Source organism: Manis javanica, chromosome 17 (genome assembly GCF_040802235.1).
Source record: "Manis javanica isolate MJ-LG chromosome 17, MJ_LKY, whole genome shotgun sequence".
NCBI lineage: Eukaryota > Metazoa > Chordata > Mammalia > Pholidota > Manidae > Manis > Manis javanica.
In genome coordinates, this window is record NC_133172.1 from 63,121,621 (window position 1) to 63,137,995 (window position 16,375).

The 16,375-nt window shown below is 48.5% G+C and overlaps 1 protein-coding gene across 7 annotated transcripts in view; it reads left to right on the plus strand.

The window, feature by feature from the left end:
* The window catches only part of BANP (BTG3 associated nuclear protein), a 223,671-nt gene that overhangs the window by 18,693 nt on the left and 188,603 nt on the right, over positions 1-16,375 (plus strand). For 5 of the 7 annotated variants that reach the window (XR_012126921.1, XR_012126922.1, XM_036993788.2 and 2 more), the window contains exons 2-4: positions 3,696-3,833; positions 8,228-8,319; positions 10,658-10,857. Coding sequence is in view for 3 of the 7 variants with exons in the window: in XM_036993788.2 (XP_036849683.2) it covers positions 3,696-3,833; positions 8,228-8,319; positions 10,658-10,857 (430 nt within the window). In the remaining 4 variants the exon portion in view is untranslated. Of the gene's footprint in view, positions 1-3,695; positions 3,856-8,227; positions 8,320-10,657; positions 10,858-16,375 lie in introns of all 7 variants that reach the window. The other 2 variants (XR_012126925.1, XR_012126924.1) reach the window with 2 other exon arrangements.

Here is a 16,375-nt window from a genome sequence, read left to right on the forward strand (position 1 = left end):
GCAAGCCGCCCTCCAGGGTAGCCTGGGTCCTCCACTGATGCCTGCGGACCACATTCGGTGCCGCCCAGCTGCCAGATTGCAAAGCAAGGTTCGTTTCTGCTTGTTCTTTGCTGTGATTCTTTCATACAGACAACATTTTTATCACTTACTGTTCAGTTTTCTCAGTGGCCCAATTTGTATAGAAAGGCAAGATAAATGCTCAGTTCTTTCTTTTTATCACCATTTTTTAAAACAATTAAAGATTTAATTCCTCACCATTCTCCAAAGATGGCTTTTGTTTGTATCGTTATGAACTCCTGAGCTTAAAAAATTTCTTTTCCAATCCACTGACACAGTGATCCTTTTGAGGGTCAGTGTTTTTCATCTTTGGCCAAGAGAGCTCCTTCAGGCTGGACCCTGAGTCCTCCTGCCTTTGGTAGTGGCTGCCTTACATCTGCACAGAAAGTCGTTCTAGAGACATCTGCATAGTCCTGGCCTCAAATCTGAAACTGGCTACTTCTCTAGGAAGCTCCGATTTCTTTTTATGAGAAATGGTGTTTCAACACCACAGTCAGGGCTCTGGGGTGCACATTACTGCTGGTTTGACCACTGTTTCTACGCCATTATGGTAGTCAGAGCCAGAATGTGCACACACACACACGCCAGTTCATGCTTCCATGTCAGAGTCACAGCCCCAAGGTGTTTACTTGACCTCTTCTAGCTGACCGCCGGGCCTGCTTGTCACTGTTCTCAAGGGTGCCAAGTGCGGCGGGACATCCTGTAAGTCCGTGGTTATACACAAACATTTTCAGAGGGTAGTTCCAGCGCTACCACTCAATGTGATTACTGAAAATTGTTAACATTTGTTGTGTATATGTTCTCCCAATTTTTCTCCCCATTTAAAATGATTAAATTGTATGTCTGTCGTCAGAGCACATAGCTTTGGGAACTATGCTTTCTCCTTTATATTCTTCATTTAGTCTTAGTTCTCCATGTAAATAATGAATGGTCCCCACTAAGCGGTCGTAATTTGTCTCTTCAGTGATTTGGTTTCCTAGAGCTTGTTTTCCAGCAGCGTTTTTCTGGAAAGATTCATGAGAATACTATTCTGAGTACTAGGTATTCATGAGTGTTTGCTGTCTGTAATATACGTGAAAGTCATTTTGTCCGAATGTAAAATTCTTGGTTCATACATCTTTGAGTATCTTAAATATGTTAATCTGTTTTTCTTCTGCCATAGTTTGATCATTTTTTTCCCCCAATTTTAAGTTAGCTGGTCTTTTTGCTAGCTGTCTAAAGGAAATTTTCCTTTTTCTTGAAATAATATTGTTATTAGAAGGTGTCTTGGTATTAGTGTTCTGCCCCTCCCGACCACCCCTAGTCTCACACACGCACCCCTTCCGGAGAGTCTCTCAAGCTGAGCTCTCCGGGGCCCCCGCCCCTTACTCCGCTTGGGCTCCTTGTTTAGTCCCCTGTTACGTGCGCGTTGCATCCTCTTTGCCTGTCATCTATGCTGCTTTCTCTTGAACTCTTTCATTTCTTTTTTATTCTTAAATTTTTCCTTCCTTTTCTCATTTTGGTTTTCTTAAGGCACATTTATTGTGTTTATGTTCAGTTCATTTCTGAAATGATTTTCTAGTTAAGTTCATTTCTGATACAATTTTTTTTCTTATTTCTAGTCTTTTCTGTGTTCTGTCACTTTGCTTCTGTGTGTTTCTAATGCTGGTTTATGATCAGTGATATTTCATACCGTTCCTTTATTTTAGCTTGTTTTGAAATATTAGGATAGAGTTTTCTTCTCTCTCAGGGACAGGTCTTTATAGCATGCTTTCATTATCTGTAGGGATGTTATTTTGTTCCTTATTTTCTTCTAAAATATATTGTCTTTGCAGGAGATTGGACCTCAATGTTTTCTGTTGTTCATTTTTATGTGGAATTGATTTTCCTGAACATTTAGAAAGGAGGCTTGATTTTAGGATAGTTTTTCTAATTCCACTGTTCTAGAGCTCTATCTTCTGTTGACTTTAGGAGGTTTTAAAAAATGTATCAGCTTATTTTCTGAGGTCTCCTGGCAGTTTTTCGCTCCCATCTTTAATTAGACTTTCATTTTCCTGTCCTGTACATTTTGTATACTATTTCCAGTCATTTTCTGGGTCTGGAAGGGAGCTTTGGGTGATGAGTTTTGAGAGTTGATGGGCCGGAATGCCGCGGGCCTTCTGGACATCTCTGCAGAAGCCCTGCATCCGCCTCTGTTGGGCTGTGCACGCCTCCCGGCTGCAGCTCTGCCCCGGGCTGACTTGCTCACTGTCCTCTGCCCCCTGCTGCCCACACTCCCCGCCCCCACGAGGGTCAGTGTCTGTCTGACCTGCTGGTATAGCCTCATTGCCTGGTGTTGCTGGGGACGCCGGCCTGGAGACGGGTTCTGCTGTCCTCATTGCTGCAGGTGTTTTCAGGGGGGAGGTTCTGCATCACCACCTCTTCCAGAGTGGGACTTTCAGAGGGTTTCGTCTGGTCCCCCTGGGGTCCTCTGCTTTCCTCCCAGTTGTCGTCTGTCTCCTCTTTGATGCTTTTTCACTCCTTACCGTCTTGTGTGAAGTATATGAACTGGATTAAAAACACCTTTGCCATTTTATTGATCACGCATTTGATGACGTCTATGTAAAAATGTCACCTTTATAAAGGAAGATTTAGGATTGGAGCGTGGTTCCTCCTTCTACAAATGGTTGGTCCTAAGGAATTCCAGAGCTGCTCCTGGTTAAGCTGTGGACTTTAAATATGGACACATGGGAAGGGGAGTTAGAGGATTTAAGAGCGTGTGTGACTGATGTCACACCTGTTGGAACCTATCCATTAGAGGGGGTTGTCAGCAGACTTCTAGTCGAAACTAGATGACGGAACCTATCAATTCAGCTGTCTCTGCCCTGTGGCAGTCGTGGCTGAGGGCTCAGGAGCAGCTAGAAAGGCCCTGTGCTCTGCAGCTGAGGGCGTGGTTTCTGCCTTGTAGTCTAATTGGGTAAAGATAAAAAGTAAGTTATTTTACAAATACTTACTTACACATAGTTAAAATGCATGATATGGTAAAGTACTCTGGTGACATCGATTCCTGGACTTCCGTGTTCAAGGACTAGTCCTAGATCTGTGTGGTGATAGGCCTTGCTGGGAATGGCATGGCCTCATTTTTGTTTTGGAAGATGAGGCCTGGGAATGGCAACTCAAACTAGAGGTGGCCCCTGCCCTCGCAGGCGTGGTGGTGAAGGGGACACCAGTGCCCCCAGGGCCGGGCCTCAGGTGGCGCTGTAGTTCGGGGTCTGTTCCAGCAGCACTGTGCTACTGCGGAAAACAGTGGTGGCAGGAGCTAAGACCCTGTGGGGCAGGTGAAGGATAGGACGTGCCTGTGGGCCTTAGGGGACCGCTGCAGACTTAGTGGGGGGTGCTGTGCTCAAGCCGCCTCAGGAAGTGACTTTGGAGGTGGTGTGAGGAATGAATGCATAAAGCAGGAGGCTGGTCTGGTGGTTAAGGACAAAGGCAGGGATGCTGATTTGAACTTCTCAGTTCTCTCAAAGAACACCAATCTTCTGATGGTCTGGCGCAGGAAGAACTCTGTATTAAAAACACCCGCAATGCCTGACATCCTCTGTGAGGTACAGTTAGCAGGTCCCTCATTTCCAGGCACCGTGGTGAGTCCCCTCTCCACTGTCTTTGTTTCTGCTTTGTAGGCGACAGAAACGCAGTCCTGTGGGAGTCTGAGTCCTACCCGCTGCCCGGCCGCGCCCCTGTCCTCCGGATGATGTCAGAGCAGGACCTGGCGGATGTGGTGCAGATCGCTGTGGAGGACCTGGGTCCCGACCACCCAGGTACCGGGCTGCGGGGCAGCAGGTGACCTCCTGCTCTCTCCTTCGCAAACCCAAGGGGGCTCGCCAGAGTCTCCTTCCCTTTAATAAATAAAAGGGAATAAAGAGAAGAGTGCTGCATGCGCTGCATGAAGGATTCAGGCCCCAGGGTGGCGGGCGCAGTGGGGTGGGCAGGCCTCGGCCCCCTGCCACAGCGGGCCCGCTGCGCAGAAGCTCCCACACTATCTTCCTTACGCTGTCCGCGTCTGAAACTCAGCCCTGGGACGCGTTGTGCAGGCCCTGGGTGCGCAGGCCCGCCTCATTCCTTGAGTGCGTGTGGGACCCCATCACAGCTGCGCTCTAACCCACAACCACAGACCCTGTTGGCCCTGCTTTTCTTTATTATAGACAGTGCTGCACTCAAGATTCCTGCACACAGATCTTGGCAAACAGTTTTGTGGGGAAGTTCCCAGAAGCAGAATTGCTGTATATGTTCAAAATTTTGCTAAGACACTGACAGATTTCCCAGAAACATTTTATTTACTTTTTACCAACTCTGTGTGAGAGCAGCTTTTTTCCTATACTTCTGCTCAGGTTGGTAATTTTTCTTAATGATGTTAAAGTCATGCATCTACTTTGAAATCTTAACTGAATATTTGTTCTAAGAAGACCCTTTATATAGGAAACCCTGCATTTCAAGAATTTGTCTGAAATTACATCTCTGAAAAAATTTGTCTACACTTTAAAAAGATTTCTTAATAAGTTTTCTCCTTTTTTTTTCTTTAAGGTTTCATGTGTTTTGCGTCTCTGTTAGGTCTGAGGTGACAGGTGCACGCGGGGGAGTCTCGGTGTTGTGGCTGTCTGGTCGTCTGGTCTTCTCTCTGGAATAGCAGGATTCAAATGTTGGAGTTTTTTTTCCCCAGAAAAGAATTTCCAGAACTGCCATAAGCAAGTGATGCTATCTGTCTGGGATGATCTGTTTGATATATTAGGTGCAAAAACTTCATTTGGAAACTAGTTTTGGTACGGAAGGGGAGAGTAATATCAATGAGTTTGGACTTACACGCGCGCTCACAGGGAGTAAGGGTGCCCTCTCAGCACTCCGATTCTGGAGTTTTTCTCCTCATTTGCTTCTGATTTGCTTGTAAGAACCACTGTCACCTGTCACCTGGCAAGCTCAGGAGCCTGTCGGGTCCCTGGACACTTAGGGCGTCTGAGCGTGGCTGCTTCACCACATTTTCCCTGTGAAAGAGCCGGCTTGCTTAGAGTGAGAACCTGTGGCCTTGACCTCAGTAGCACCACTTAGATACCCCTGGATGTTGAAAACTAGCAGTAACACGATCATTACAGATAATAATTTTGAAAATAACTTTTCATATTTTGGTTTAGAAAACACAATGTAATTTTATAAAAGAAACATGATCCAGTTACATACATTTTAAACATTTTTAGAACTAAAGTTATGATTTTCCAAATAAATCCTCTCTCTGTAGATTATAGCCCAAAGATGGCCCAGAGAAGTAATTTCTAATCTTGGTTCTCTCCCACCTCTCCTCTTTAAATAACTGAGAACTACAATTTGTTGACTGTTTAATGAGAGCTACTGTGTGCGGGGCTCTCTGAGGCCCTCATAGCATGAAAGCGTACAATCTCTGGCCACAGATAACTTGTACACACCTGGGAGATACTTTTGCATCCAGAGTGGCTCTTAAGTTGATTTTTCCCCTCATCTCTAAAGCATGAGCTTTGTAAAATTTAAAAGTACAGTCATGCAAGTAGAAGAAATAAAACTTTCCCATAGCCCTAGTGGGACTGCCTGCTGGCATCCATGTCCTTCCAGCTTTCCTGATTTCCATCCAAAGCAAACATGTTGAGGTTCCTCTGGGTTCGTACCCACTCAACATGTGGCTGCATTTCTTTACCTGTGTACAGGCCACAAACTGTGGCTTCATCAGGCATCTGAGTCCAGTTGGCTGTGACAGCTTTAAGATGAACATTGATGTCTTTTATCTAATTCTGAAAGTAATGCACGCAAAATTCTAAAAAGCCACGCAGGCAATGGTTGCAAAATCTAGCACAGAACAAAGAAGAAAATAGACTCGCGGCCCCACAGTCCATAGGCAGGTACTGTTGGAACCCTGGTATGTGCCCCTCTGTCTCTACAGGGCCATGTCTCCTTTTACACACCTGCTTCGCCGCCTTTGCTTATGTCCTTAAGGCATGTCATGCTTCCAGGGGCATCGACTCTGTTTTTCTGTATTTACAGAAACTAGCTGTGTGGTCCCAGACAAGTCACTTACCCTCTCTGGACTTGTTTTCTCTTCAGCAAATGGAAAGATTAAAATAATGATTACAAGGATCTCTGTCCTCCCAGTCCTGGTATAGTTATCAGTTTCCAATAGGAGTATATAGGTTTTGACTGAGGTTCTCTGACCTGTGTTTTGCTAACCAAAAATACTTGTAGGCATGGTTTTAACTTTTTTTACTTAGTTAATGAGAAATTGCTATTCCCACATGTTTCTATGGTGGTGTCTGAGGCAGTCCAGGTGCACGGGACCCCAGTGTATGATGCAAGGCCCACTGTGACCCAAATGCTGCTTATTATTGCTGGCCCTTCGCTGGTTCCTGCTCTGGGTAATTTACCTCCAGGAAATCAGTTTGCGGCTCTTGCTTAGGACCTGTGCAAGTCTCGTGTCAGAGCCATAGGAACACTCAGTGTCTCCAGGTTTTAGAGTTTTGAAATGAATCTAGGATGCACAGGTTTAAGGGCACTGACACTTTTCTGATCAAGCTCTTTTTTGGAACCTCAGTGTATAAACTTGTCCAAGTGGAGGTGCTTTGGCTGACGTGGGGCTGGGGCTGGGCTCGCAGAGACCTGGGTGCTTGGCCATCCCAAGCTTGCCCCCAGCCCTCCCTCAGCGGATGAGGAACTCAACCAGCCCCATCTGTGGACGGCCCTGTAGGGCAGGGGCTGGAGGTGGTCTGCTCTGGGGGCAGGTCCTGGCCGCTGCTGCCATCACAGTGGGGCCCTGGGGGCTCCAGCATCCTCGTGGGGCTGGAGGGAAGGTCGGATCCATTTTTCTGGGTGGAGGCAGTTGGGGGAGGGCTGCAGGGAGGAGCAGGGCCGTGGTCAGTTGGCACTGTCCCGAGTGAGGCAGGCATCTGTCCCCAGCCCGTCCATGCCGCTTGGCTGGAGGGCGAGGTGCACATGAAAGGTGGGCAGACAGTGTGCTGGGGTGTGCACCTGTAGCTCAGCACCGCGGGTGGGCACTGTCCTGCAGGGGGCGTGCTTCTGTGTGAGCACATGTGTACACATACGTGAGACCATACCGCACATGTCCTGTGTGTGTGCTTAGGGATTCTTGTCCACTGGCCCTCATGTCTGCAGCATAGAGCCACAAACTGGTGTTACTGTTAGAAAGTGAGTGAGAGTCATTAACCACCAGGAGGTTTATGTGGCTGAGTGAAGAGCAAAGGTGCAGAGACCTGGTGATGCGCTCGGCCCCCCCACGCGTGTGTAACACGCTTGTGTCCCGCGTGAGCACGTCGGAAGAGGGGAGGAGTACAGCAGGCAGGGGATGTTGGTGATTCGAGCCAGGAGATGAGTAAGTTCTATAGTGAAATAGAAAAGGACTCATGCTGCCATGTCCAGTAATAAGTGTGGAATATAAATTCTATCTGTAATCGCAAACGTGTAAATGTTTAAAGGTTGAAGTCCCAGGTGGGGGCCTGAGGGCGGACAGAAGCCTGGCGTGTAGATGCTCAGCTGTGGGCAGACAGGGTCCCGGCCTTCGGTGTCCTTAGTGCTTTCCGAGTTACCCTGGGGGAAGGAAGGCGGGTGGGCCCGCGTCGTGCGGCCTGGGTCTGTTCAGGGCACATCCCGAGGAAGCTGTGCTCGCTGCCTGGAGGGTGCTGAGGGGCAGCGCCGGCTTCAGCAGCACCGGGGGTCAGGGGTGGTTTCTGCATGGCTTAGCGTGCTCCAGTGCTGTTTGGTGACAAACACCTAAGAAAATGTAATATTCAGAGAATGGTTCTGATTTTGAAATGAGGTACCCACAGAGAAGACTTTAAAGTTGGGAAGAAATATTGATCATTATTTGGGTTTTTCTCATGCTGAAATTCAAGCAGGGTAGCTTACTAGGGTGCTGAGGGAGAAACCTACAGTTTTCATGGTAGAATCAGCTTAGAGGCACATCAGGGAAATAATCTATCTGGTTATCAGTCTTTCTGGGGATTAAGGAAGAGATCCTATTTTCTGCCTGAGAATGCTAAGTTTAAAAAGGTAAAAATCGAAACAGGTCACACCATTTCTTTTATTTCTGTTAAGGTGACAGAACTGTTTCCTCGCTTAATATTGAAACAGTTCTGTAAAACCTTTCATATTAAAGTTAAATCTTGTCTCTGCGTTTGGTTTTCAGTTGTGCTGGAGAATCATGTGGTGACAGACGAAGATGAACCAGCTTTGAAACGCCAGCGACTGGAGATCAATTGCCAGGACCCCTCGATAAAGGTAAGGACACTAACACACACACATCCTTACGTCTCAGTGTCCTGGGGCTGCCGAAACAAATGATGGTGAACTGGCGGGTGTAGACCGGCAGGGATTCCCTCTCTCCCAGCTCTGGAGCCAGGAGCCTGAGATCCAGGTGTGGGTGGGGCTGTGCTCCCCGGGGAGGTCCTGGGCATGGGGGAGGGGTGTCCTTCCTGCTCCTCCCAGCTCCTGGGGGCTTGAGGGGTCCCTTGGCTGGCGGCTGCACCATCTGTCTCTGTCCCCACAGGGCCCCTGCTTGTGTGTCTGTCTCCTTTTCTCTCTCATAGGGACGTTCTACTGGGTTTAGGGCCTGCTCTAAGCCAGGAAGATATCTCAAGATCCTTGACTTAATTGTATCTTCAAAGGCGCTTTTCCAAATAAGGCCACGTGTATAGGTTCCGGGGTCAGGACAAGGATATCTCAGTTTGGGAGGGTCACCATTCAACCCCCTACATAGTACGGAAAGCCAGCTTTTTACCCTTGAAGAGTGTGAAGACACTGTTTAGATTGAGATCGTTCCTAAATGAGGGTTCTTCCTATAGTCCCATAAACCCATTGTGGATGGAGGACAAGTGAACATGTCTTTTGACTTCATTTCCCACTGGTGATGAAGGGCCTCTGTGCCCATTCTTTAAGTCGCCTGAATTTTAAGGGTCGCTGGGTGTGGCCGGCTGAGGAGTTTTAGTTCCTTGGATTTCCTGGCTTGGCCAAGCGTCGCAGGGACAGCAGGCGCCCGGAGGGACGTCTTGGAGGCAGCGCAGTGAGAGGCCAGTGGCTCCATGTCAGCCCTCTGAGCGGGCAGCTGTCCGCTCTGTTGTGAAGCGTGCGAGCTGCAGCGTGCGGGGTGGCTGACAGTGCTGTTCAGTTAGATTGCCGTTTCAGACTCAGGTAGCGGGGCTGACTAGTAAGCTCAGTTTACTGTGTTCTGTAACAGAAGTGCTGCAAGTATAGTTTCTCCCAAAGTGACGTTTGTTGTGAACAGCCCATGTGATACGGAAACGTGTAAAGTAACAGGGAAAAGGTGTGAAAGTGTCGGGTGCGGTCTGAGTGCTGCCGCAGGTGCGCTGAGCGCTTTCGCCCACCAGCCCAGCACCCTAACCAGGAGATCTGAGTGGCTCGCAGGGAACGTCACTTGCGTATAAAGGATTTATTTAAAAACACTGTTCTGCACTTTCTTGTGTTATTAGTGTGTTTGATAAATCGTTTTATTATTATATAGTAGTGATTGCTCAAACCTCAGGCACAGAGTCATTTCTAATTGAGAATTAAGATGATGCTTGCTGTGTTTAAAGAGATCAGAAGCCAAATGTTTGATGTCTTAAAATTATAAAAAATAGTAGAGTTATCAGTGATTTTATCTCAATTCAGGCAGCAATTAGCGATTCTCAAGATGACTTATATCTGGGGAACAGCGACTATGTCCTCTTTGTGGGTTCTGGTGACCCTGTGCCTTGCGCCCACCGAATGCCGGTTCTGTGCATGCCCCTCTTGGCCTGCTCCTCTGTGGCCGGTCCTGGGGGCCTGTCCTGATGTGTCCTGGCACCCACCCCAGCTGCGGGAGGCAAGTGTGCAGTGCAAGTGCAATGGGCGCATGCCGGTTGGCGGTCCTCTGCAGAGGCACTGCCCTTGGCCTGCTCTCCGGTCCCTGCCCCACCCTGTGCCTTCCTTCCAGTGCCCACCTGGGCTCTGCCCTTCAGTTCGAGGCAGGAAATTGGGAACAAGGTGACACGCAGATTCCCTCCCCGCAGCCTGACAGTGAATGAGCCGCTGGGTGTTAGGAGCCCTCCAGGCCCCGAGGCCCCCCGCCCTGCTGTCTGCGGCTAAGGGCTGGCCACTTGGGCCCTGGCCCCGGGTAGCCCTGAGACCTGCTGCTCGTGCGGGCCAGTAGGTGGCAGGCCCACTGCTGGAAACTGCCTGCAGCCCCAGGTGTCAGCATCAGGGCGGCTGGCGTGATGGGAAGGCAGTGCCCACGGTTCGCAGGCCCTGTTTTATAGTTAGAGGTGTGGCTAGTGCATGTGTCCATGTACTGATGACTGGGTAGCATCTGGAAGACTGCACACGGTTCATGGCATGACTGAAGTGTGGCTCTGAGCCCAGCTGCCACAGAGGTGCAGTCACGGCCGAGCAGCCACATTCTGAACACCGAGGTTGAATTCCCCCGTCAGATGTGTTTGGCTTATAACTAGAGAGCCGACGTTCAGGACCTTCTGCTGGAATAGACACAGTTGGAATCAACAAGCTGCTGTTTGGCGCCTTGGAATTGTCTCCTCAGCATCCGAGCCGCCCCTTCTGAAGCTTCTCTCTCTTCCACTTGCAGTCATTCCTGTGCTCCATTAACCAGACCATCTGCCTGCGCTTGGACAGCATCGAGGCCAAGCTGCAGGCTCTGGAGGCCACGTGTAAGTCTTTAGAAGAAAAGCTGGACCTGGTCACGAGCAAGCAGCACAGCCCCATCCAGGTCCCCATGGTGGCGGGCTCCCCTCTTGGCGCAACGCAGACGTGCAACAAAGTGCGATGGTAAGAGCCGCCAGCCAGCCCATCCCGGGGCGTACAGCAGGGCCGGCCCATCCCCGGGGTGCACAGCAGGGCTGCCCCGTCCCTGGGCGCACAGCAGGGCCGCCCCGTCCCCCGGGCGCACAGCAGGGCCACCCCGTCCCCCGGGCGCACAGCAGGGCCGCCCCGTCCCCCGGGCGCACATTAGGGCTACCTGCAGTGGTCCCTGCCCCAGCTGCAGCGAGGTGAGCCCAAACACGCTGTCCCACATGTCATGCTTGTTTTCTTCTTGACACGAAGCAGACTGATGCGCCTCCTACCAGAGCAAACCCACCAGACCCTGGAGAGGTGCGTTTGTCCTCTTCTCACCCCCCGCCTGTCTGGCCTGCCTCCGGACCCTCCTCCACAGGTGGCTTTACTCGAGTGGAGCAACCTTTCCATTCACGTCCACAGTTTGTGTTGTGCCAACTTAAAGGCGACACTCAGGGCCTCGCCTAGTGAGCTGTGTGGTAGTTCTGCACCCCTGAGCCGAAGCTCCGTGAGGAGCCTGGTCAGACTGGAAAGCTCTCGCGGAGTCTTTGGCCTGCTGTGTCCCCGGGAGTCCGGGTCGCTGTCAGCCTGCAGCTCTTGGGCCATGGGCAGCTGTTTCTGTCCCTCTCGCTGCGCTGTTACCCTTTCCCACACAGCCACAGAGGAGTCTTATTTGCGACGTGGTGGTTTGTCCTTGTGCCTGATGAGGGCTTGGCACGTGTGTGCCAAGGGCTCTTGGGTTGCAGTTTCCCAGATCGACTGCTGCCTTCTGCCCTGTGCATCCGAGGAGCAAGGGGGAGCCTCATGGGCACCACGGCGAGTCCGAGGGACAGCAGCTGGCTTTACTGCCAGCTCCTGCTGGGGCCCACCCCGCTCCTGTGTTCTGGGAACAGGAGCAGCCTTGGGGCCTTGGGGCCTTACAGGGGAATGTGGGATTGAGGTTCCTGGTTGGTCTTGGGCTGCTCATGGACATGCCTCTATTTCAAGGTGGTGACCTGTCCTGTTTGTCTGGCTCAGTGGTGATGCCACCTGCCGTACGGGCATGATTAACCCCAACCTGTTCTGCTGTGCTGGCAGCACCACAGGGCCCCTGCACCTGATCTCCACCCAGGTGGTGGGGGCTTCAGGGACCTGTGTCCCTCCGGAGAAAGTGGGGCAGCTGTGTTTTCTCCCCACAGACATTTGTGGAGCCTGCCCTCTATGCAGGCCGTGGGGCTCAAACCTGTCAGAACTGATGCCTTTATTTAAGAATAATTATTCTGTAATGAACTCTTATCCTCAAGTGCAGTGTTTCAAAAATGTGATTTATAATTAAAAAATTACTATGCTGCCTTAGCTGTAAGGTGAGCAGGACAGAGGGGGTGGGGGTGTCAGTAACGTGGGAGCTTCACTGTGTGCATGGCTGTGTGGATATTGGCTGGAAGGAATACCACACAGCAATGAGCAATTCTTGGTGAAGTTTCAATGAAACTGAATACTCCTGAGTTACTGGAAAACTCAAGTTATATTAAAACTATCCAAAGATATTTTTGCATAGTTATTATGGTATTATATGTATAAATCTAGAACCGGGTAAGATTCTGGACTCAGAGAATTAGAAAGCATGTTTTTCACTCATATGAATATTTCATGTGAATGTTTCACTCACATGAGGGACATTTGAAATTTGTGGGAGGATGTTTTGTCAGACAAGAGTGCTCAGCGCTGAAGGGTGTCTTAGCCCCCTTGGCCTACACCCACTGAGAGCCAGTGGGGTGTGTTTCGTGTGATGACCTAGTGTGTCCCACCGGATTTCAGAACCCACGGTGGGCACCTCCGTGGGGCAGTGTGGCGCTAAGGGTAAGTGTGGTGACTCACCTCCCTGTAAGCCAGAAGCTTGCTGTTCTGAGGATGGCCCTCCTTGGTTGTTTCTACCTTTTTACCTTTGTTTGGAAGACGTGATCTCCACAAGTCAGGGAAGGTGTTGACAAAGCTCACCCATTCAGATTCTGCTGTGATTACCTGTGGTTATGGTCCAGTTCAGGTCCGGTGGATGGGGGCGAGTTTTGAACCAAAGGGTCCTTTGCAGCTGTGGCTTGGGCCGTGACAGCACTTGGTTTTGGGGCTCCTTCTGTTAAAGGGATGAAAGAACAGGCCCCTGCATGTCACTACCCACCCCAGCTGGAAACTACCGGGGTGCCCTGGGCCAAGTCACACTGTTGGGCCTCATTTTCAGTTTCCTCATCTCCAAAAGACAACTAGGCGAGGGGCCTCCGGCCTGTGTTAGCTCTGGGGTGGCCGAGGGAGGTGGGCACCACTGCTGCAGAGTGCATCCCTGCTGGCGGTGTGCCGTGGTCCTCCGGGATTCAAGTAGTCTGAGGGCGGAGCTGCTTGCTTGGCGAGAGGCATTTTTAGGCTTCAGGGATGTGGGGAACCCCTGTCTTTCTGGCTTGCTTCAGCATCCAGTGATGCCAGGGTGAGCAGGAAGACAGTTTCCTGGTCAGAAATCTGCCAGGCTTCCTTCTGCCTGGGAAAAAATTGTATCGAGAGACCTACCATGTTTTTTCTGCATGTATTAGCAAGTGGTACAGTCAGAGTATTCTGCTGTTGATTCAGATGTATAATCTAATTAATCCAAACAAGGTTTTCTGGCTTTAAAGAATCATACTGGTGAGATAAAATCAACCCATTATAGAATACACTTAGTGCGTATTAGCACAGGGCTTATTAATGTTGTTTATACAACCAATACTTGTAAAGCTAATGTAAGGTTAACAGAGGGAAATCCTTCCTCCATTTTCTCATAGGCATAGTTTTAAATAGAATATATGTGAACGATTTTTGAAGAAGATATCAAATCTGGCATTTCCCTCCATGTAAGTTGTGAAAATTAGAAAAAAAATCACCAACAATTGAGAGCTATTAAAAAATTTGGGGGAGAAGGATAAGAATTTAATGTCAATATGTCAGCGAAAAAAATGTATATTTAAATTAGAAAGTTTCTAATTAGTAAACACATAAGTGAATGAGAATTTTATGTCTTAAGCGTGTGTAGTAGAACTCGGAAAAGGAAAAGTCTCCAAAAACAATTAAAGATTGGCTGACATTCTGCTTATTAATAAGGTACTTCTAGAAACGATTTATTTTGGGCCTCATATATTTAAAATAAGTTAAAAGTATGTAAGTCGTAGATCATTTTATATCCCAATTGTATGCTTTAAAAAAGAACTTCAGGCTCCTTGGGCCCACTTGTGCTTGTGGGAACGGTTTGCTGGGAAGTCCGAGTGTGATCTCGAGGGGCGGATGTGGACATCCTCACGGTCCACAGTTCCATGAGGACTCTGGGTAGCAGAGGAGACGCCGTCCACTGAGATCCCACCCACCCTGCCGTCCGGAGAGGCCGCTGGGGCCCAGAGCCAGCCCTGCGGGTCAGACTCCGTACGTCCCTCTCAGTCCCTCTGCGCTGCAGGCCGCTCCCCCCGGGTGACTTGCCAGGCGAGCTGGCCGGGACTGGACCGCGCAGGCAGCTCCCAGTTGCTGCTTTATCCTCCCTGATCCCTGCAGCATAAAAGGCAGAGCGCTGCTGCAAACCTCGGCTGGCACTTTGGATCCGGGTTGTCAGGTTCCACACCTGAGTAAGGTTCTTTAAGTAAAATCAAGAAAAAAGGAAAGAAAGAATGAAAACATTTTTCTGTGATGTGAAAGCTTAATCTTTGTGATGAAAATGTGAGATTCCTTGGATGAGTTTTGTCCAGCAGTGGTGTTCCCCTTTCGGGAAAGAGTGATGGACTTAGACTCCTTTAGGTCGGTGCTGTCCTCTTCCTGCTCGTGTGCCATGAATCCAGACTCTGCTTGATCATGGTTGCAGGTGTAGTGACTTGAGGTTTTAGCCTTAGCCCTGTTCTCACGTTGGTGTTGCTGGAGCCCTCCATGCTGAACTGTGGGAGCCATAGGCAGCAGGCGTGTCCTCCAAATGCCCACATTTAAGGCATTTCCGGAAGGGCATCCATTTACGACATGGGAAGGGATCAGGTGTATGGACGGGCATTTATTTCTATAGATCGTTGTGAAACCCCTTGTCTGCACTTCCTTGAAGTCAGACGTAGAGCCATTGGAAGAAAGTCCAGGAAGGAAGTGCTGTTGCTGTGAGGCTGCGCGACCAGGCGCCTGCGGAGCGCAGAGCAAGGGTGGACGCCCCTGCCAGAGGGGTCCCCAACAACTCCAAACCAAGGGTTTCGGGTTTGTTTTCATTAACTGAATGTAAATGACTAACTACTAGATAAATGCTTGCATTCCTTATTTTTAAAAGCAATATTTTCATTTTTATTTTTTTAATGCATAAATGGTTTATTTTTTTGAGATGTAGTTGACACGTAAGAGGTTTTTATTTTTAAATTTAAAAAATGTTAAAGCTTTAGTGTGTTTCTACAATTTTAAGTATAATAAACCAGACTTGTTTATGATACTCAAACTTAGAAATATGATTTCTTCTAAAGGTTTTCTTTCAGAGAGACGTGTCATGTAAGACATATAGAGGGGGAATATTGTTCTCTTTCTTTTCTTCTAAACTGATCATTGACCCACAGAGGATTAAAATATTTATCAAGAAATTACTTAAATTCTCTCTATTTGCTGGTTCCTCATTCTTTGTTTTATTTCCCAGCGGGCCTTTTGTTTTAAATGCTAATGGAGATTTGTTGGAAGGCTGTTCTGGTTTTCGAGCCCTCATGGACTCTGGGTAGAGGGAGGCCTCCTGAGCGTCTCTGTTTCTGGCGCTGGAGCCCTGGCAGTCTTGGCGTGGGCGATCTGTGTTCAGTGCTTCCAGGTCTTGGCCACTGACCTTCGCAGTCCAAAGTATGGCATTTTATAGGCTTTGGAATGTGACAGACTTAAGATAGGGCTGTTTCAGCTGTGAAGAAGTGGTTTGGTCTTCACCATGAAGGACTTCTTTAATTCTTTCCTTTTTGAATCTTGAGTTTTTTATGTTTCCATTGAATTTTGCATACATGTGATTTCTCCTGACTGGTCTATACTATCGTGCATAGCTGCACACTTTCAGTAATCTAATCATGATACCCTGTACAGTCAAGGCTGAATAGTAAACATAGAAAACTTACAGTGTACATACATACAATTTAGGAAATCATTAACATAATCTGATGAGTCAGATCCATCAAATAACCAAAGCAGATAATACACATACAGCCAGTGTTTTGATGGGTCATGCACAATCCAATGATGTGGAGTACTTCTCTAGTTTCAGAATAACTCATACTCATTAATTGGGATGGTGTTGAATCTGTAGATCACTTTGGAGAGAATTGCCATTTTAACACCATTGAGTCTGATCCATGAACATGGTACACTTCTCCGTATATGCAGGCCTTAATCTGTCTCGGCAACAGTGTACTTCATACTTCTAGATGATATCACAAATAATACTGTGTTTTAAATTTCAGTTTCTAGTTCTTCATTGGTAGCATATAGAAATACAATTGATTTTTTTCTATACTGACCTTTATCCTTTATAATT